At 46.3% G+C, this 13762-nt stretch overlaps 4 protein-coding genes and 1 non-coding gene across 5 annotated transcripts; 3 read left to right on the top strand and 2 right to left on the bottom strand.

Moving 5' to 3' along the window:
- Positions 1 to 645: 645 nt before the first annotated feature.
- Positions 646 to 3062, bottom strand: Pmar_PMAR006873 (hypothetical protein; the record flags this gene model as incomplete). The annotated part of the gene is made up of 11 exons (XM_002788134.1): positions 646 to 693; positions 809 to 995; positions 1048 to 1122; positions 1482 to 1576; positions 1627 to 1757; positions 1853 to 2043; positions 2089 to 2318; positions 2365 to 2487; positions 2548 to 2753; positions 2803 to 2890; positions 2946 to 3062. The coding sequence occupies 11 exons, from the start codon at positions 3060 to 3062 to the stop codon at positions 646 to 648; spliced, it is 1491 nt and encodes a 496-aa protein (XP_002788180.1).
- Positions 3063 to 3940: 878 nt separating this feature from the next.
- Positions 3941 to 6814, bottom strand: Pmar_PMAR006872 (hypothetical protein; the record flags this gene model as incomplete). The annotated part of the gene is made up of 10 exons (XM_002788133.1): positions 3941 to 4051; positions 4101 to 4290; positions 4340 to 4414; positions 4761 to 4855; positions 4906 to 5040; positions 6029 to 6151; positions 6212 to 6405; positions 6452 to 6524; positions 6562 to 6662; positions 6760 to 6814. The coding sequence occupies 10 exons, from the start codon at positions 6812 to 6814 to the stop codon at positions 3941 to 3943; spliced, it is 1152 nt and encodes a 383-aa protein (XP_002788179.1).
- Positions 6815 to 8776: 1962 nt separating this feature from the next.
- Positions 8777 to 10768, top strand: Pmar_PMAR006871 (Protein C6orf55, putative; the record flags this gene model as incomplete). The annotated part of the gene is made up of 9 exons (XM_002788132.1): positions 8777 to 8856; positions 8903 to 8996; positions 9540 to 9672; positions 9722 to 9842; positions 9947 to 10065; positions 10111 to 10218; positions 10270 to 10352; positions 10399 to 10488; positions 10538 to 10768. 9 exons carry the CDS (start codon positions 8777 to 8779, stop codon positions 10628 to 10630), a joined length of 921 nt encoding a protein of 306 aa, XP_002788178.1. The 3' UTR covers positions 10631 to 10768.
- A 1235-nt stretch (positions 10769 to 12003) lies between these two features.
- On the top strand, positions 12004 to 12075 carry Pmar_PMAR006870. Its single transcript has one exon. It is a non-coding gene; the product is annotated as a tRNA-Gln (tRNA).
- Positions 12076 to 13132: 1057 nt separating this feature from the next.
- Pmar_PMAR006869 (hypothetical protein) lies at positions 13133 to 13716 on the top strand (the record flags this gene model as incomplete). Its single annotated transcript, XM_002788131.1, has 3 exons — positions 13133 to 13332; positions 13382 to 13604; positions 13648 to 13716. The coding sequence occupies 3 exons, from the start codon at positions 13133 to 13135 to the stop codon at positions 13714 to 13716; spliced, it is 492 nt and encodes a 163-aa protein (XP_002788177.1).
- Positions 13717 to 13762: the final 46 nt, after the last annotated feature.

Below are 13762 nucleotides of genomic sequence, written 5' to 3'. Positions count from 1 at the left end.
CCGTCCTAGTTAATATCCTACCTCCACATCTAGTGAACATGGCTAGCACCTTGTTAACTCTAGTATTGAACTACACTGAACCACCACAGTAATTATCTCAGGCTCTACGGGGTAATTCCACCCACGCCGACCCTCCTGCTCGCCATTGCTACCATGAGCCTCTACGCACTTGTCCGTACCAGGAATTGAACCCGGAACCTCCTTACCTCTCGCCACGCTGCTCCTCCTCCTGATGCAACTGCCTGATGATGATAGGGAGATGCCCCCGAGACATTGTACATGACGAAAGCTAATGCAATGGGGAGGGGGAGGGCAGGGCGAGCGAGATTAACACAAGAGTGATTTCTGAATCAGTCATCATACGCTAGTCAAACAAGGTACGGTAGGTGAATAAGACGTTATAACATCTGCAAAGCCTTTTCAACGACGATGTGGCAGAAGTGCGGTAGAAAAAATATCAGAGTTTTTTACAATATTCATCACGACGATACCATCCCAACTGCAAATAGTATGCAAAGCGGTTGTGTGGCACTGTGAGATTAATGATAATAGACCGAGAGGTCCCCCGAGGCTCAGATGCGAAGTGACGTCGTTCACACTGATAATCAATCTCGTCGCCTAGTCCTGCTTGCTGAAGTCTTCATGTTAGTAGCAGTATTGGTTGAGGAACTTCGTGATGACAAAAATCGCTCCCTTTTCTCACCGAAAGATGATGAAGATCCGAATCGTCTCGGAGTGTGTCCAGTGAACCTCTGAAAAATAAGAACAATATGTGGCACAATATAAATGCCGTCACAAGGGATCGAACCTGGGTGCTGTGTGACAGAGCAGCAGCAGCTGATGATGATGATGACGATGACCCAGTAAGGAAATGTTCCTTCATCTGAATTTCCATCATGCCAGGATCTCCTCTTCCTTTATTAATTTGGAAATTCCTCCACTCAGCATATACCCGTCTTAAAAGGGTTTTAGTCTCCTCCACAGCGGCCAAGTAACTGACAATAATATCAATACAATTAATAATGATGATAATAATAATAATAATACCCATTCCTGGTAATACAACTTATACAAAGATGAAGTGGATCGGGGGACTCCTGTCTTATGGCTCCTTCCAGATATCTAATAACAATAATAATAGGAATAACGAAAGGAGCATATACCGCAACAACAGACACTTTCGCGTTGTGCGTGCGTGCGTGACGATTCATTATGACTCAACTACCAAGGGCCCGAGAGCATCAGGTAAATCAAGCGCGTCCTCTATGCTCCTCTAATAATAATAGGAATAACAACCTCATCACCATTGGAGTTTTACTCGTGGTATGAATAACATATATTTCACGACTACTGCATAGCGCGAATATCGCATTTTTCACCGAGTTTTACGCCACTTCACGTAAAACGGGTCGTGAAGCTCTACTATTACCATGGCTAATACTTAGTAAGTAGTAGTAATGATAATAGTAAGTACTACTTACCCTGATCCCTGACCTCTCAAACGTAACTTGGCATTAGACAATCCGACTATCCTCTTCATATTACTTCCTTTATTCCCTATGATCCTTCGAGCAACCTAATAAAATATTCCGTCACGCGCCACGAAATTACCCCCTCCCCCCCCACCTGGAACTCCCTATCATTATCAATGCCTATATCAAACCTACACGTGTACTTCCTTATTGACCCACTCCTCATTGGCTCCGATGTGGACGGCAACACTTCTTTTTGCGCCCGAACTCCAACCGCCGTCTCATCTGAGTAACAACAAAACCGTACATTAGTCCCTATCAGATTTTCACCATTCCAATGTGTCGTCTACCAAAACCACCACCTCCCCCCCCTCACTAACCTGCATCCTTCTCCTCCTCATCACCATGAGGTTCCTCCGCTCCTTGTAAGTGCGGCGATCCAATGATACCCTCCGAAGCTCTCCTCGATGATACCGCTGATGCAGTAGCAGTAGAGGGAACATCTCTCAGGTCCTTCGTCAGCTCCTCACTACTCAGCGGCGATGATCCTTTACGAAGCTCAGATAAAAGCCTGAAAATTTTCATCGATTCGCTCACCGACATCAAGGTCTCCTACTGGTTGAGAGTAGCATCATCATAACAGCTTCCATGATCGGTGCCCAGCAGACTCCCTTTATTTGAGGACGGCTCCTCTCTGCCACTTCTACCATCATCATCCTCTTCACCAACAACAGAGGATTGCGATTGTTCATGATTGGTGATGATGAGATTAGCCCTAGTAAAATTGGACGGAGCGTGGTATAGGCCCCATACCACCCGAAGAACTCCCTGAACTCCTTTTAGAACCTAGTAGGACCTATCACTATACCAACAGGTGAAGATCTATGAGTACCTTATCGTTAAGGTCCTGTATAGCATTCTGTGCATCAGCCAACTGTTCATAATAGACATGAGCAACATCTCTACCGGGACCAGTAACTTCAATGAGCCGGACTTCACCATATCTTCCAAACACCTAATCGGAGAATCTTAAGGTTGAGATAGTAAGATACAAAACAGGCCCAAACCATACCACCTTGCGCAGATCATCCTCTGACAACTGAAAGCAATACTCATCTCCTTGCACACACATCGAGAGTGGATAACCCAACCTCTCAGCATCTCCTCCCCCCAGGAAGTCCTCAATACCATGCTGATTCATGGTAGAGTCCCCACCGTAAGGAGGAGGAGGCGGCCGCTGAACACCGTCGATAGTAGCTGCTTCTGGCGTTGCATAATAACCTATGAACTACACACGTATCTGAGATTTGAAAATGATGGGAAGACTCACCGTTATCAGCTTCATTGATATTAGTCATAAATTCTACAAATTGTCTAGCGATCTCGACATTTTCATCAGGGCCAACCTCCGGCAAGGCCTAAAACCACATACCACTCCTCGCTCAATGTAGCTGCGATTGCTTATAGTATTACCCTCCACTGAGAGTCTCGTGTATCCGATGAGGCCGCTGGGCATCCCGGTTCTACTGCAACTTCATCAGATGTTGGTTTCTGCCCTTTTGTAGCAGAGAGCTGATCGGAAGTAAACATAGAGAGACCCTTTGAGACGGCACTGGTCACGAATTGATATTAATGGCAAATATTATAACTGATAAAAAGCCATTTCAAGTAGTGTGGATAAGTATGCACATAATCACTGGTGATAATAACAAAATTTCGAGAAGATTTTGCGAAATTCTCATTGGTACCTATATACTTCTAGTTAGTGAGGAAACTATTGAACTGAGCTGAGGAAAGTGAGCATATATTCCAACACTGATTTTCACCAGCGCGATGGTAGTTCCGGAAAGCCCCACCATAACATATTCATCGGATTTCAAATATGTAACAGACGATTACGCCTCCTGTAAGGTATACCAGAAGACGATCTTCCGCCAACCAAAAAATGTCATTTAAAAATGCGCTCGCCGCGAATCGAACCTCCGCGGGTTTCCAACTTGAGTGTAGGGAATTGATGGACTTCCCAAAATACTATCTGGTTACAATGAGTTTAATCTTCACCGCTGACGATCTTTCGAGACTAACGGTTGGCAATTTCGTGGCGGGCGACAAGTTCCTACAACGACTGTCTGATGCCACTCTATCCGTGTGTACTGTGATCAACACAACGCAATGTTGGAATCGCGCCATCATAATCTCGAGTTTCGAGACTTTTGAAGTCAATTATTATGCTAATATGCTATTTTCAATCTACCACTCCATCAACAACTCCTTCTCCTCCTCTTCCTCAACCAATGATGAAGTTGCATACACATACGATTGAATTGCGATATGATACTCTTTGAAATAACTTCGCAGATGGGATAGTTCGGGGTAAACGTACGACTTCGATAATAAATATTATATGGTTCATCAGATAGTTATTCTTCTAGTGTACACAACGGAGATCTTCCAAATCTTGCAATTCCTCAACGCGGATAATTATAAGGGCCTCCACGACTCGACACAGGGGCATGGGGAATGCTCGGAGGGTAGTAGTTTTGCGACGGATGGGGCATCGTCGGGTAATGTTGGTTCATCTGATGGGATACTAGAATGAAGTAGAAATGCGCGCTGTGGGATTCGTACCGGGGTCGACTTGAACGGCTGTGAATACTCCATATCGAGATCTCTCTCGCCAGCAGCAGTAAGAAAATGTTCCTTCATCTGAATTTCCATCATGCCAGGATCTCCTCTTCCTTTATTAATTTGGAAATTCCTCCACTCAGCATATACCCGTCTTAAAAGGGTTTTAGTCTCCTCCACAGCGGCCAAGTAACTGACAATAATATCAATACAATTAATAATGATGATAATAATAATAATACCCGTCCCTGGTAATACAACTTATACAAAGATGAAGTGGATCGGGGGACTCCTGTCTTATGGCTCCTTCCAGATATCTAATAACAACAATAATAATAGGAATAACGAAAGGAGCATATACCGCAACAACAGACACTTTCGCGTTGTGCGTGCGTGCAGAATTATTCTGGCTGATCTACGAAGCGTAGGAAGCCACCAGATAGATCAGCCAGCTCCTCTATATACCGAGATATCCACAAGAATCGAAAAACTCTATTTGACAAATATCCCCCAGAGGTATGGACGAAAACATTTTGACAGAAAAATGTCCAACCCGGGGATCGAACCGGAGACATACATCGAATCCATTGATCGAATCAAAAGGCGCGAACTAAGCAAGCTCCGCCTCTCTCATCATCACGATGACCTATCACTACTACTTACCCTGATCCCTGACCTCTCAAACGTAACTTGGCATTAGACAATCCGACTATCCTCTTCATATTACTTCCTTTATTCCCTATGATCCTTCGAGCAACCTAATAAAATATTCCGTCACGCGCCACGAAATTACCCCCTCCCCTCCCACCTGGAACTCCCTATCATTATCAATGCCTATATCAAACCTACACGTGTACTTCCTTACAGGCCCCTCAGTCGCTGCTGCTGCTGCTGCTGCCGGCCCCACCGACTGCGGCGGTGGCATCACCTCAAAGGCCCCTACCTGTCGACCTAAACAACAACCATTTTTCCACCCGTCAGAACTATTCGTGTTCTCAACAGAACACACAGAGTCAGTGTTGGGATGTATGTTCGGCGAACATTGTTCGCATTCTTCTTCTTCTTCTTGCGCAGCGCCCCTTCGAGCAGGCGAGCAATAGCAAGTATAGAGGTATAGCTGCAGGCTCAGTCACTGCTGTCTGAGCCTGCAGTATGAACCGGTAGATAGTGTGTTACACGGTAGAGAGTTCGATAAGTAGGAAGACCCCCTCCCAAAGATGTTCCATTCCGCGAGTGAATCCACATTTCCTCACTAGTTGCACAAGTTGACATAAAAATCCGAGTACAAGTGTAGTGACCAACGAGAATTTCCGTAAATTTGCACATTTTCATCAACAAATTTGCATATTTGCCTACCCTGCATACAACTATCTCATATTACCATTAGTCCAGCTCGTCGTGTCCCCAACAACTTCCTCATCGTACAAGTGCTTCTCCCTATACTCCTCCCTCGACGACCGCCAGGCTCCCCCTCTACGTAACGGCCCCGGCCCCAGAGGGCTGCCACTACTCCCCACTCGACGCGTGTTACTCGACTTCATCGGTGACGCCACATCTTGGATTTCACTCAACAACCTATAGACAGATTTCTACTCGATCGCGACAGGGCTCCGCAACTACCGGCTGATGGAGGCTTCCGCGTTCTCTAGAGTTAGCCTGGTCCCCTGCGAGCCGTCTAAACATGCAATACTACAACATACCATACTCCCCCTCCCTTTACCTTGTTGCGAACGATCGACGGTCAGTGAACAACCCTGAGAGAGACGAACAATTTTCTACCAGCATACCCTTCCCCCTCGTTACAGGTGCCTTGAGCGCCGTCGGGAAAGTGTGAGGGGAGTGGTAGACCCCCCATACGACACGTAGTGTTCCCCGTACTGTATTTAGCATCTGACCGTAGGTATTGCTCGGTTAATAGCACCTGATAGTACCTTATCGTTGAGGTCCTGTATAGCATTCTGTGCATCAGCCAACTGTTCATAATAGACATGAGCAACATCTCTACCGGGACCAGTAACCTCAATGAGCCGGACTTCACCATATCTTCCAAACACCTAATCGGAGAATCTTAAGGTTGAGATAGTAAGATACAAAACAGGCCCAAACCATACCACCTTGCGTAGATCATCCTCTGACAACTGAAAGTAATACTCATCTCCTTGTACACACATCGAGAGTGGATAACCATCCTCCAACCACATCCCAGATTGCCCCTTCCCCTCCATCAAGTCATCGCACTCAGCAGCCGCATTGAATAAACGTTGATGAGCATTCAGACCAGCAAATAGTGAAGTGGCTGTAGGGTCACCTGATACACCACAATTTCCTCGATTTACGGTATCAGCATAAATCACCCGCCTCAGCCGCACTCATGAACTCCAGTAGTTGCCTAACGACCTCCGCCTGATGATCAGATGATGAGTTCCCCTGAGGAGCATATAAAACACTATAGCCGCAAGCTTACCCCTACAGCCTTGCCAGAATCACTATACTTTGGTGTAGTAGTAGAGGAGGAGGAGGTGGCACCAATAGAACTGCCGTCATATGATGACGGGCTTACGTTTCCTGAGAGAACCGCAATAATAATAATCACTTTATTCGAACAAATTACAAATTCGAGAACCCATGTAGCCGACAACATTGACTACACTACACGTCTTACCATTAGGCCGGTGCTCATACCTCAGAGGAAGGCCTCCGCGAGTTGCATGCGACATGGTATGAATAAACTTGCACTGAAGGAAATACGATACGATCAACACACGAGCCATCTCGTCCCTCCCCCAACACGACATTAACGAGGATATATGCTAACTGATGAAAGCGGTGAATGAGTAGTTAGCAACCGTTACTGCAAGCGACCCTGCACACCACCAGGGATGACTACTAGATCGAGAGGGAGTCCGGATAGCAGTCGTGAAGTCTTTTATGCAGTGTGTAGAAAAATATTCACACGGTCACCAACATGTGTTGATGCCAATATGAAAATTCTGAGAAAATTTTGGGAAATCCTTGTTTGTTGTTTCTACCCGAAATCGTGAAACTCCTTTAGTAAGTGAGGAAACTCCTGAGCTCAGCTGAGGAGAGCGAACACATATTACAACACTGTTTTATTGATCCTCTCAGCTACTCCTGGACTCTCCACTCTCACCATAACTCTTTTTGGCGTTAAACTTCTGTCAGCTACCATCCATGGGTGAACTCACTCCACCCTCAACAATATGACCTCATGAGAATACCATGTTAGCAGTGGGAGACCCCTTCCACCTTCCCTATCAACCAGGGCTCATCTCCCTTCCCTATAAAAACTAATACGACTTATAGTAACTCTGAGTGACAAGCCCAACAAGGACTTCAATGGGAAGCTCACACTCCGGTTTGGTCACCGTTCACTTACTACCACTTGCATTCTTATACAACCTTACATTTCCTCAACGTCAGACAAACTCCAAGAATTTGGGAGAAATGAAGTTGTCGATCTGAACGAATGCATCCTCAAATCCTCTCCTATGTAGCAGTTAAGGATGTTCTTTCCTTCCTCTAGCTAGTCGGCATGAGATGAAGGTCAACCTGGGCCTTCCACGTGCTCATTGAGTATCACCTGAGTACCTCCCTATAGTTGTGGCACTGGTAGATGTGTATCGTAATCATCAATGGTGTTCGCCACAGTACTCTCACTTCGCCTTCTGTTAATGGAACAGCTCTGCATGAAACGGCTGGCTCCCGCTGAGCCCAGATGTGTAGGACTGAGGATGATTAAGATCATCTTTCTCTACTTCGCCACTTACCTGGTTGTGTTGTCCGACGTGACGACCTCTTTGACGACTGGGAATGGGAAACAACATAGTCTAGTGACTGGAGGAATGAGATCTCCTCACCAACGAGGGCGCCATCCGTTGTTAATGATGTCTTCTTACTCTGACGTACTCGTGCTTCGTGTTGTCCGACTTCTCCGACTTGGCATGTGATCTTGTAGACATCTCTTTGACTGAACAGTAGTGAACGCAAGTTCGTCGATAGGAATTGAATGAATGGCGATGGAATTGATCCAATACCCGAGCGGGCAAGTGAATCAGAGGGAGAAAAACCCACTGAGAAGGGTGCAACTCTATGTAGAATGATCACAATAGCAAATACAATAGAGATACTCATATCATCATAAATCATCCCTGCGAGCAGCTACCGTAATCATCCTCAACTCTCCACACAGACTCTGAGACCAACCAGCAAGGAGTACATACTCTGGGGGCTACCTGCCAGGATATTATATAAGGTTCATGGAATAGCCTCTTGGATGAAGGGGTCAAGCATGAAGAGTTACCATTGGTGGCTCGTCTCAACTTCCATTTGGGTTTTATCTACACCGACCGACTTTTTCACTCCCATATCTCCTACAGTGCCGAGTTTCAAACTGATGCTCTCAATTGACAGATGCCGGGATCGAACGCGGGTTCAAATTTCGCTCGTGTAACCTTTCAACCGTCGTCGTTCGAGTCAATTCTTAGAGCACTGGCCGAGCCATAACTAGGATGTCCAATACTGGTAGGAGCTCACAAAGCGCCTCTATCGATAAAATAGGGTATATGACGATTTCGGTGCCCGGAATTGCATCGTAAGACTTCTGCCTGTCAGTGCAACTTCACCCCCACCAAGAGTAGAGTAGTGTATTTCCCTTCATAATGTCTCTATCGGCCAACGTCCCTCCTTCTGGTCGTAAATGGGTTCCTTATCTAAAGCGAGCTGAGGAGGTTGATAATCAGTACCATCGCGATGACCTTCTTCTCACCAGCCCAGTTGGTGTTCAGATACCCTCTAGTGTCTTTCTATTGCCGACTATATGTGGCAGAGTCGTTGATGGCCGCTCGACAACGCCCTGGATATGATAAGGCATTGGATGGGGTAGTGTCGGGTTGTCATCAACAGCGTGTGGAATTTTCATACTGTGTCACGTGTCACCTTTCAGATGAAGTTCCCTTTGAAATTTTCTCGATACGTTAGCGAAACACTGCGAGAAATGTTTAATGTGTTTCGGGTGTGCACATGGTCAACTACATGTATTGGTGTTGACAATATGAAATTCTGAGTGATTTTTGGGAAGTTCTCATCGGTTTCTGTACACTTCTACTCTGTATGTAGACCTGTATAGTTATTGAGGCCAGCTGAGGAAAGGCGAACATACAGTGCGAAATTCGCCTTATATACTTATCCATGTCTAGATTTTCGAGATGGCTTTTTTCAATTTGAGAGTATGAATATAGACTACGAAACGCCTTTGATGGCTTGTCAATCGATTCACATTGTTATCATGTTGATATTACTCAAAGTTGACTTTCGAACCATTAAAAATATGGAGGCTTTGGAAATATTACTTTGCATAACGCTTCGATTCACACTACATTCCAACGCTGCGAATGACACCAACCACCTGCCCCTGCTCTTCAGACTCTGATGTCGTTGCTGGATATCTGCGAGAGGGAGAAAGCCCAGCTGGGGCAGGCTCTCGAAGATGGACCTCAGAAGTTAGAAGATTTTTGTATAAGCGTCTTTGGTCACGCCGACAACGAAGATCGGAGTGGTGAGGAGGAGGTCCTGGGTTCAATTCCGACCGAGGGTATTTTTTGTAGGTGAAATAACGGCCGCCACGAGTATGAAGTTCTATTGCGCTTCGTTGTTTTTCGATGTGCTAGAGGGAGTGCAAGTTGACGGCAAGGGCGTTTTGTCGACAGATTTGGAAGAAAAGAGAAAGTAATCGGATGGATAGGAGTGTGCGCTGACTATCGAAAGGCGTGGGTTCGAATCATCGTTTGGTCTTTTTTATGCGTTCTACCACGACATCGTTTCCATTCGAGATATGCGAAGTATAAGGCAGTTTACATCAACAAATGCTTGAAGGAAGGAACGCCTCCCCAACCCGGTCCTCCCGGAGGAATGCTGACGAGCGACTCGCCGCACTCACAGCAGGCCAGTGGTACCACCGGAAGGGTGGAGTATGACGGGAGTTGATCGCATTCAGAGCCTTCAATGGCACCTCGGGGTGCTTTCCATTACAGCGATGATGGCCCTTCTACAACGACCGCTGCGTCGAATGGCTCGACGGCAACGACCGCTGCGCCCGACAGGAGTAGTGCGAATTATGGTATTATCGAATTTAGTTCAAAGAAGTGTTCATTAGGTAATACAGCATCCGTGAAAGCACCTGCCGCTCGAACGGAGGCCTTCAAGGGATCGAAAGAGGAAGTTGATGAGCGGCAACATGTGCTTTAAGATCAATCCGGGGGTACCTGTGAGTGTGATGTGGCAGACGAGTGGTATGAAGTTCCACGCGAGCACAGCAGCGTTTCAGAAGCGACCAACGGCAGCGCAAATGCAAGAGGCGAAGAAGAAGTGTCACGTAAGTGTTGATCATTATGGGGGATGCGACCATCGACCTTCCTCTTCAGCATGCTAGTAGTGCTATTGATTTCGACGACAGAGCCACCGCGATAAAGCTCCTCACTGAAGCTATAGCGCTTCTGCAAGGCAACGGAAATTAGTGAGGTGGGTTTTGATTTTAGTGACACTTCTGTATGACATGCTATGTTGGAGTGTTGGAGTGTCGCATTTTTATGAGCTCTGTGTGGTCTTCTAGGTTGACGATCATCGCGGTATGAATTATACCGCAGAAGTATTATTATGATATTATTGATGTTTATTCACTTGCAGTTTTATCTTGTGATTGCGGTTGAGTTCAGTAACAATCATTGGATGAAGTCACTTGATGTGGTCGATCATTTCACCCCCGTGCTATGGCAATGGAAAGCAACGGTTGGGGTCTCGAGACGGTTCTCAACGGTTGGATAAGGGCGAGATAAGATGACACTTGGCTGGTCATATTTTCGTGGGAATGCGAAAAAGGTTTTGATTTTACTCCGCTTGTCATTATTCATATTACATACTTGAAGAACTGTAGTAACGCGTTTGGTAACGCGAACGTGTTGATGGGTTGCAAGAGACGATGATGAACACGGCAGAGATAGTCATGCGAGGATGTATTGCTTGGCGACCTTCCGACGGGTCTTCAGCACAAGGCTGACTCAACGTAACGAAGTTGTGTCGACAACTTCGAGATTTGGGGACTCCCTTTCCCCCGCAGTTGTATCGCGTTTTCATTCCAGTAGTGAGGGCTACGAGAGTCATGGGAGCGGCATAAGGCGTCAATTCACGGCTTCGAATGCGACGCAGATGAGTGGAGGATTCCAAGGATCTGTCTTGCAATGCCAACGTGATATAATGCTTAGACGGAGGCGCTGTGGCAGCCTATGGATAGAAATAGATGAGGAGAAACTGGCTCGATGGTTGAGAGTTGACCCTTGAGGAGACCTGTAGAATATGGTGATGAATCTATTCCGCTTGGACGAAAAGGAACGCACCGCATCTCACAATCAGCAAGGGTCACCGTTTCCCTTCGGCCTGCAAGACCATCATATCACCATGCGCTCATTTGATCGACGGCTCATGAACGATGGATGCAAAGTTTTGCAGCAACTAATCGCACTCGCTACGTTATTGTATGTTCATTCGATCAGTCTTTCATCTAAGTCTCTATGTAGAGTAACTGAGGAAAGTCGCCTTTCTTCTTATGAGGGGGGTTGCCCGCTAGAATGCCACCTAATTAGTGGACGACTAAGATCTCCACACGCTTGTTCTGGTGGTTCACTAAGTGCAGCACTGGACTTTGAACTCGACGACTTTAGGTTGAATTCTGACAATAACGTCGTTGATTCTTGTTCGCTTCTCCATTTGATCACCGAGAATTGAAAATCAATGAGAAGAATGAGATAAGAGTACTTTGAATGAATCTTGATTACTCGTCTTGGTGGTCTTTTATCCGAGACTATCCTTCAGTTTATAGAGAATGGATTTCATCGGTCCTATAGTGTAGTGGTTAGCACTCTGGACTTTGAATCCAGCGACTCGGGTTCAAATCCCGATAGGACCTTTTTCATCCCGTTATTTTTCTGGTGAAAGACGGAACGAAGGTGAAGCATGGGATAGAGGTGCTTGCATTTACAGGGCTTACCGATCTAGGCTAACACTATCCCTCAATGCTTCAAGTGGTACGATCTGGAAGCTCTCCTCGCGCCGAATATCGCGAGAATCAAGTATCTAGTATCAGCCCAAAACACTGTCAGGAACCAGCCCATGGAGCCGTCGGCGTCGCCTCTCTTGGTTTCCCAACGGACCCTATCCGAGGTTCGGAAGACGAACTTCTAGCACTAATCGTTATCACATTAGTCGGCGGAGAAAATTGTGTTGGGACATGGTGACCTTGATCTCTTCAAGATGCCCTCGAGAAGGTAGGGCGATCTCAATAAGGCCACCAAGCGTGGAGGTTTTGTGCAGAGGTCAGTGACCGCTGACAGTCCCCATCGGCTTATTCAAACTGGAGAACACTCTTACTTCAACACGTCACGAGAATAATTAAGGACCAACTTCACCAACCAACCAACTAAGATCGGAGAGGAAGTGAAATCACATTCCACAGGTCACTTAGTGAGTGCAACTTCCTCTATCCTCCAGAAGGAGCTGAGTGCAGCATCAGATATGTTGAGGATAGAAAACGTACGAGAACTGACCATTCAACCAACTCGTCGTACTGCTCAAGTGCAAGACTTGCATTGCGAGTTGCGTTGCAGCTTGGAAAACTTGCAATTCTCAACCCCTGACTGGTAAAACACGTTAATCGCCGGACAGGTATCTAGGACTCTAATTGTAACCTCTCACGTGGCGGGACTCATCGCCAATAGTCCCAATAAGTAGTTTATGTCACATGAATTATGTGTTTTATAGCTCCATTATGTAGCCATAAAAACACGGCTACCGGTAGAACGATGCGATCATTATGATTGTACCATTGTGGTTGAGACGAGGGTAGAACTCGCTGGTATAGGCCACATGAGCAATGGGCAATCGGTGGTTCCCTAACACTGCTGGGCCAATAGTCACATTGGACCTCGATCTCGATTCATCGGAGGACCTTGTTTGTACCCAAAATCATGTCAGGATTACACATTCCATCCATCATGTGGACTATGGGAGCTTTCGTCATCTTCTTCATTGCATTGAGTGATGCCAAGCTTTTCGACGGCGTGGATATTGGCCCTCCTGGGCAACTCGACCTAATCGAGGGTTCAATGCCTCAGGAGACGACTAAGCCATTCAACTTGAGTGACCTGACCTTATCTCCCACAGATCCGTAAGTCTGCATCCAAGATCCTCACGCGTTTCCACCTCCATGCTTTCAGCTTCTTCACGACTACAACGGTCGCACCACCGCCCAAGATCGAGAAGATAGGCAGCAGCGCTTCCGTTGAGCATCCTACGGATTATTCAGCAGTGCTCACTGCTATGCTCGTTCTCATCACTTTCATGTTAGCCATGGGATTCATGCAACTCTTAGTGCTAATGAAAGTGATGATGGCAATGCAGAGGCAGGATGGGAGGCCCGATCTTGAAGAGGGGCAGTCGGTGAGCACTGCTTGGATCGACATTTGGATATTTTAGTCCTCAGGTTCCTGATAAATCACTTTCAGGAACAGTCGCTTCTGAATGTGTGGCTGCTGGCCTTCAAATTGCATGATGCTTGACATTATTTTGCTGTTGACAAATAGAATGATAGCTTACAG

Source organism: Perkinsus marinus, assembly GCF_000006405.1.
Source record: "Perkinsus marinus ATCC 50983 genomic scaffold scf_1104296928836, whole genome shotgun sequence".
NCBI lineage: Eukaryota > Perkinsozoa > Perkinsida > Perkinsidae > Perkinsus > Perkinsus marinus.
Note: the sequence above shows the minus strand (reverse complement) of the source record. Positions and strands in the feature narration are given on the sequence as shown.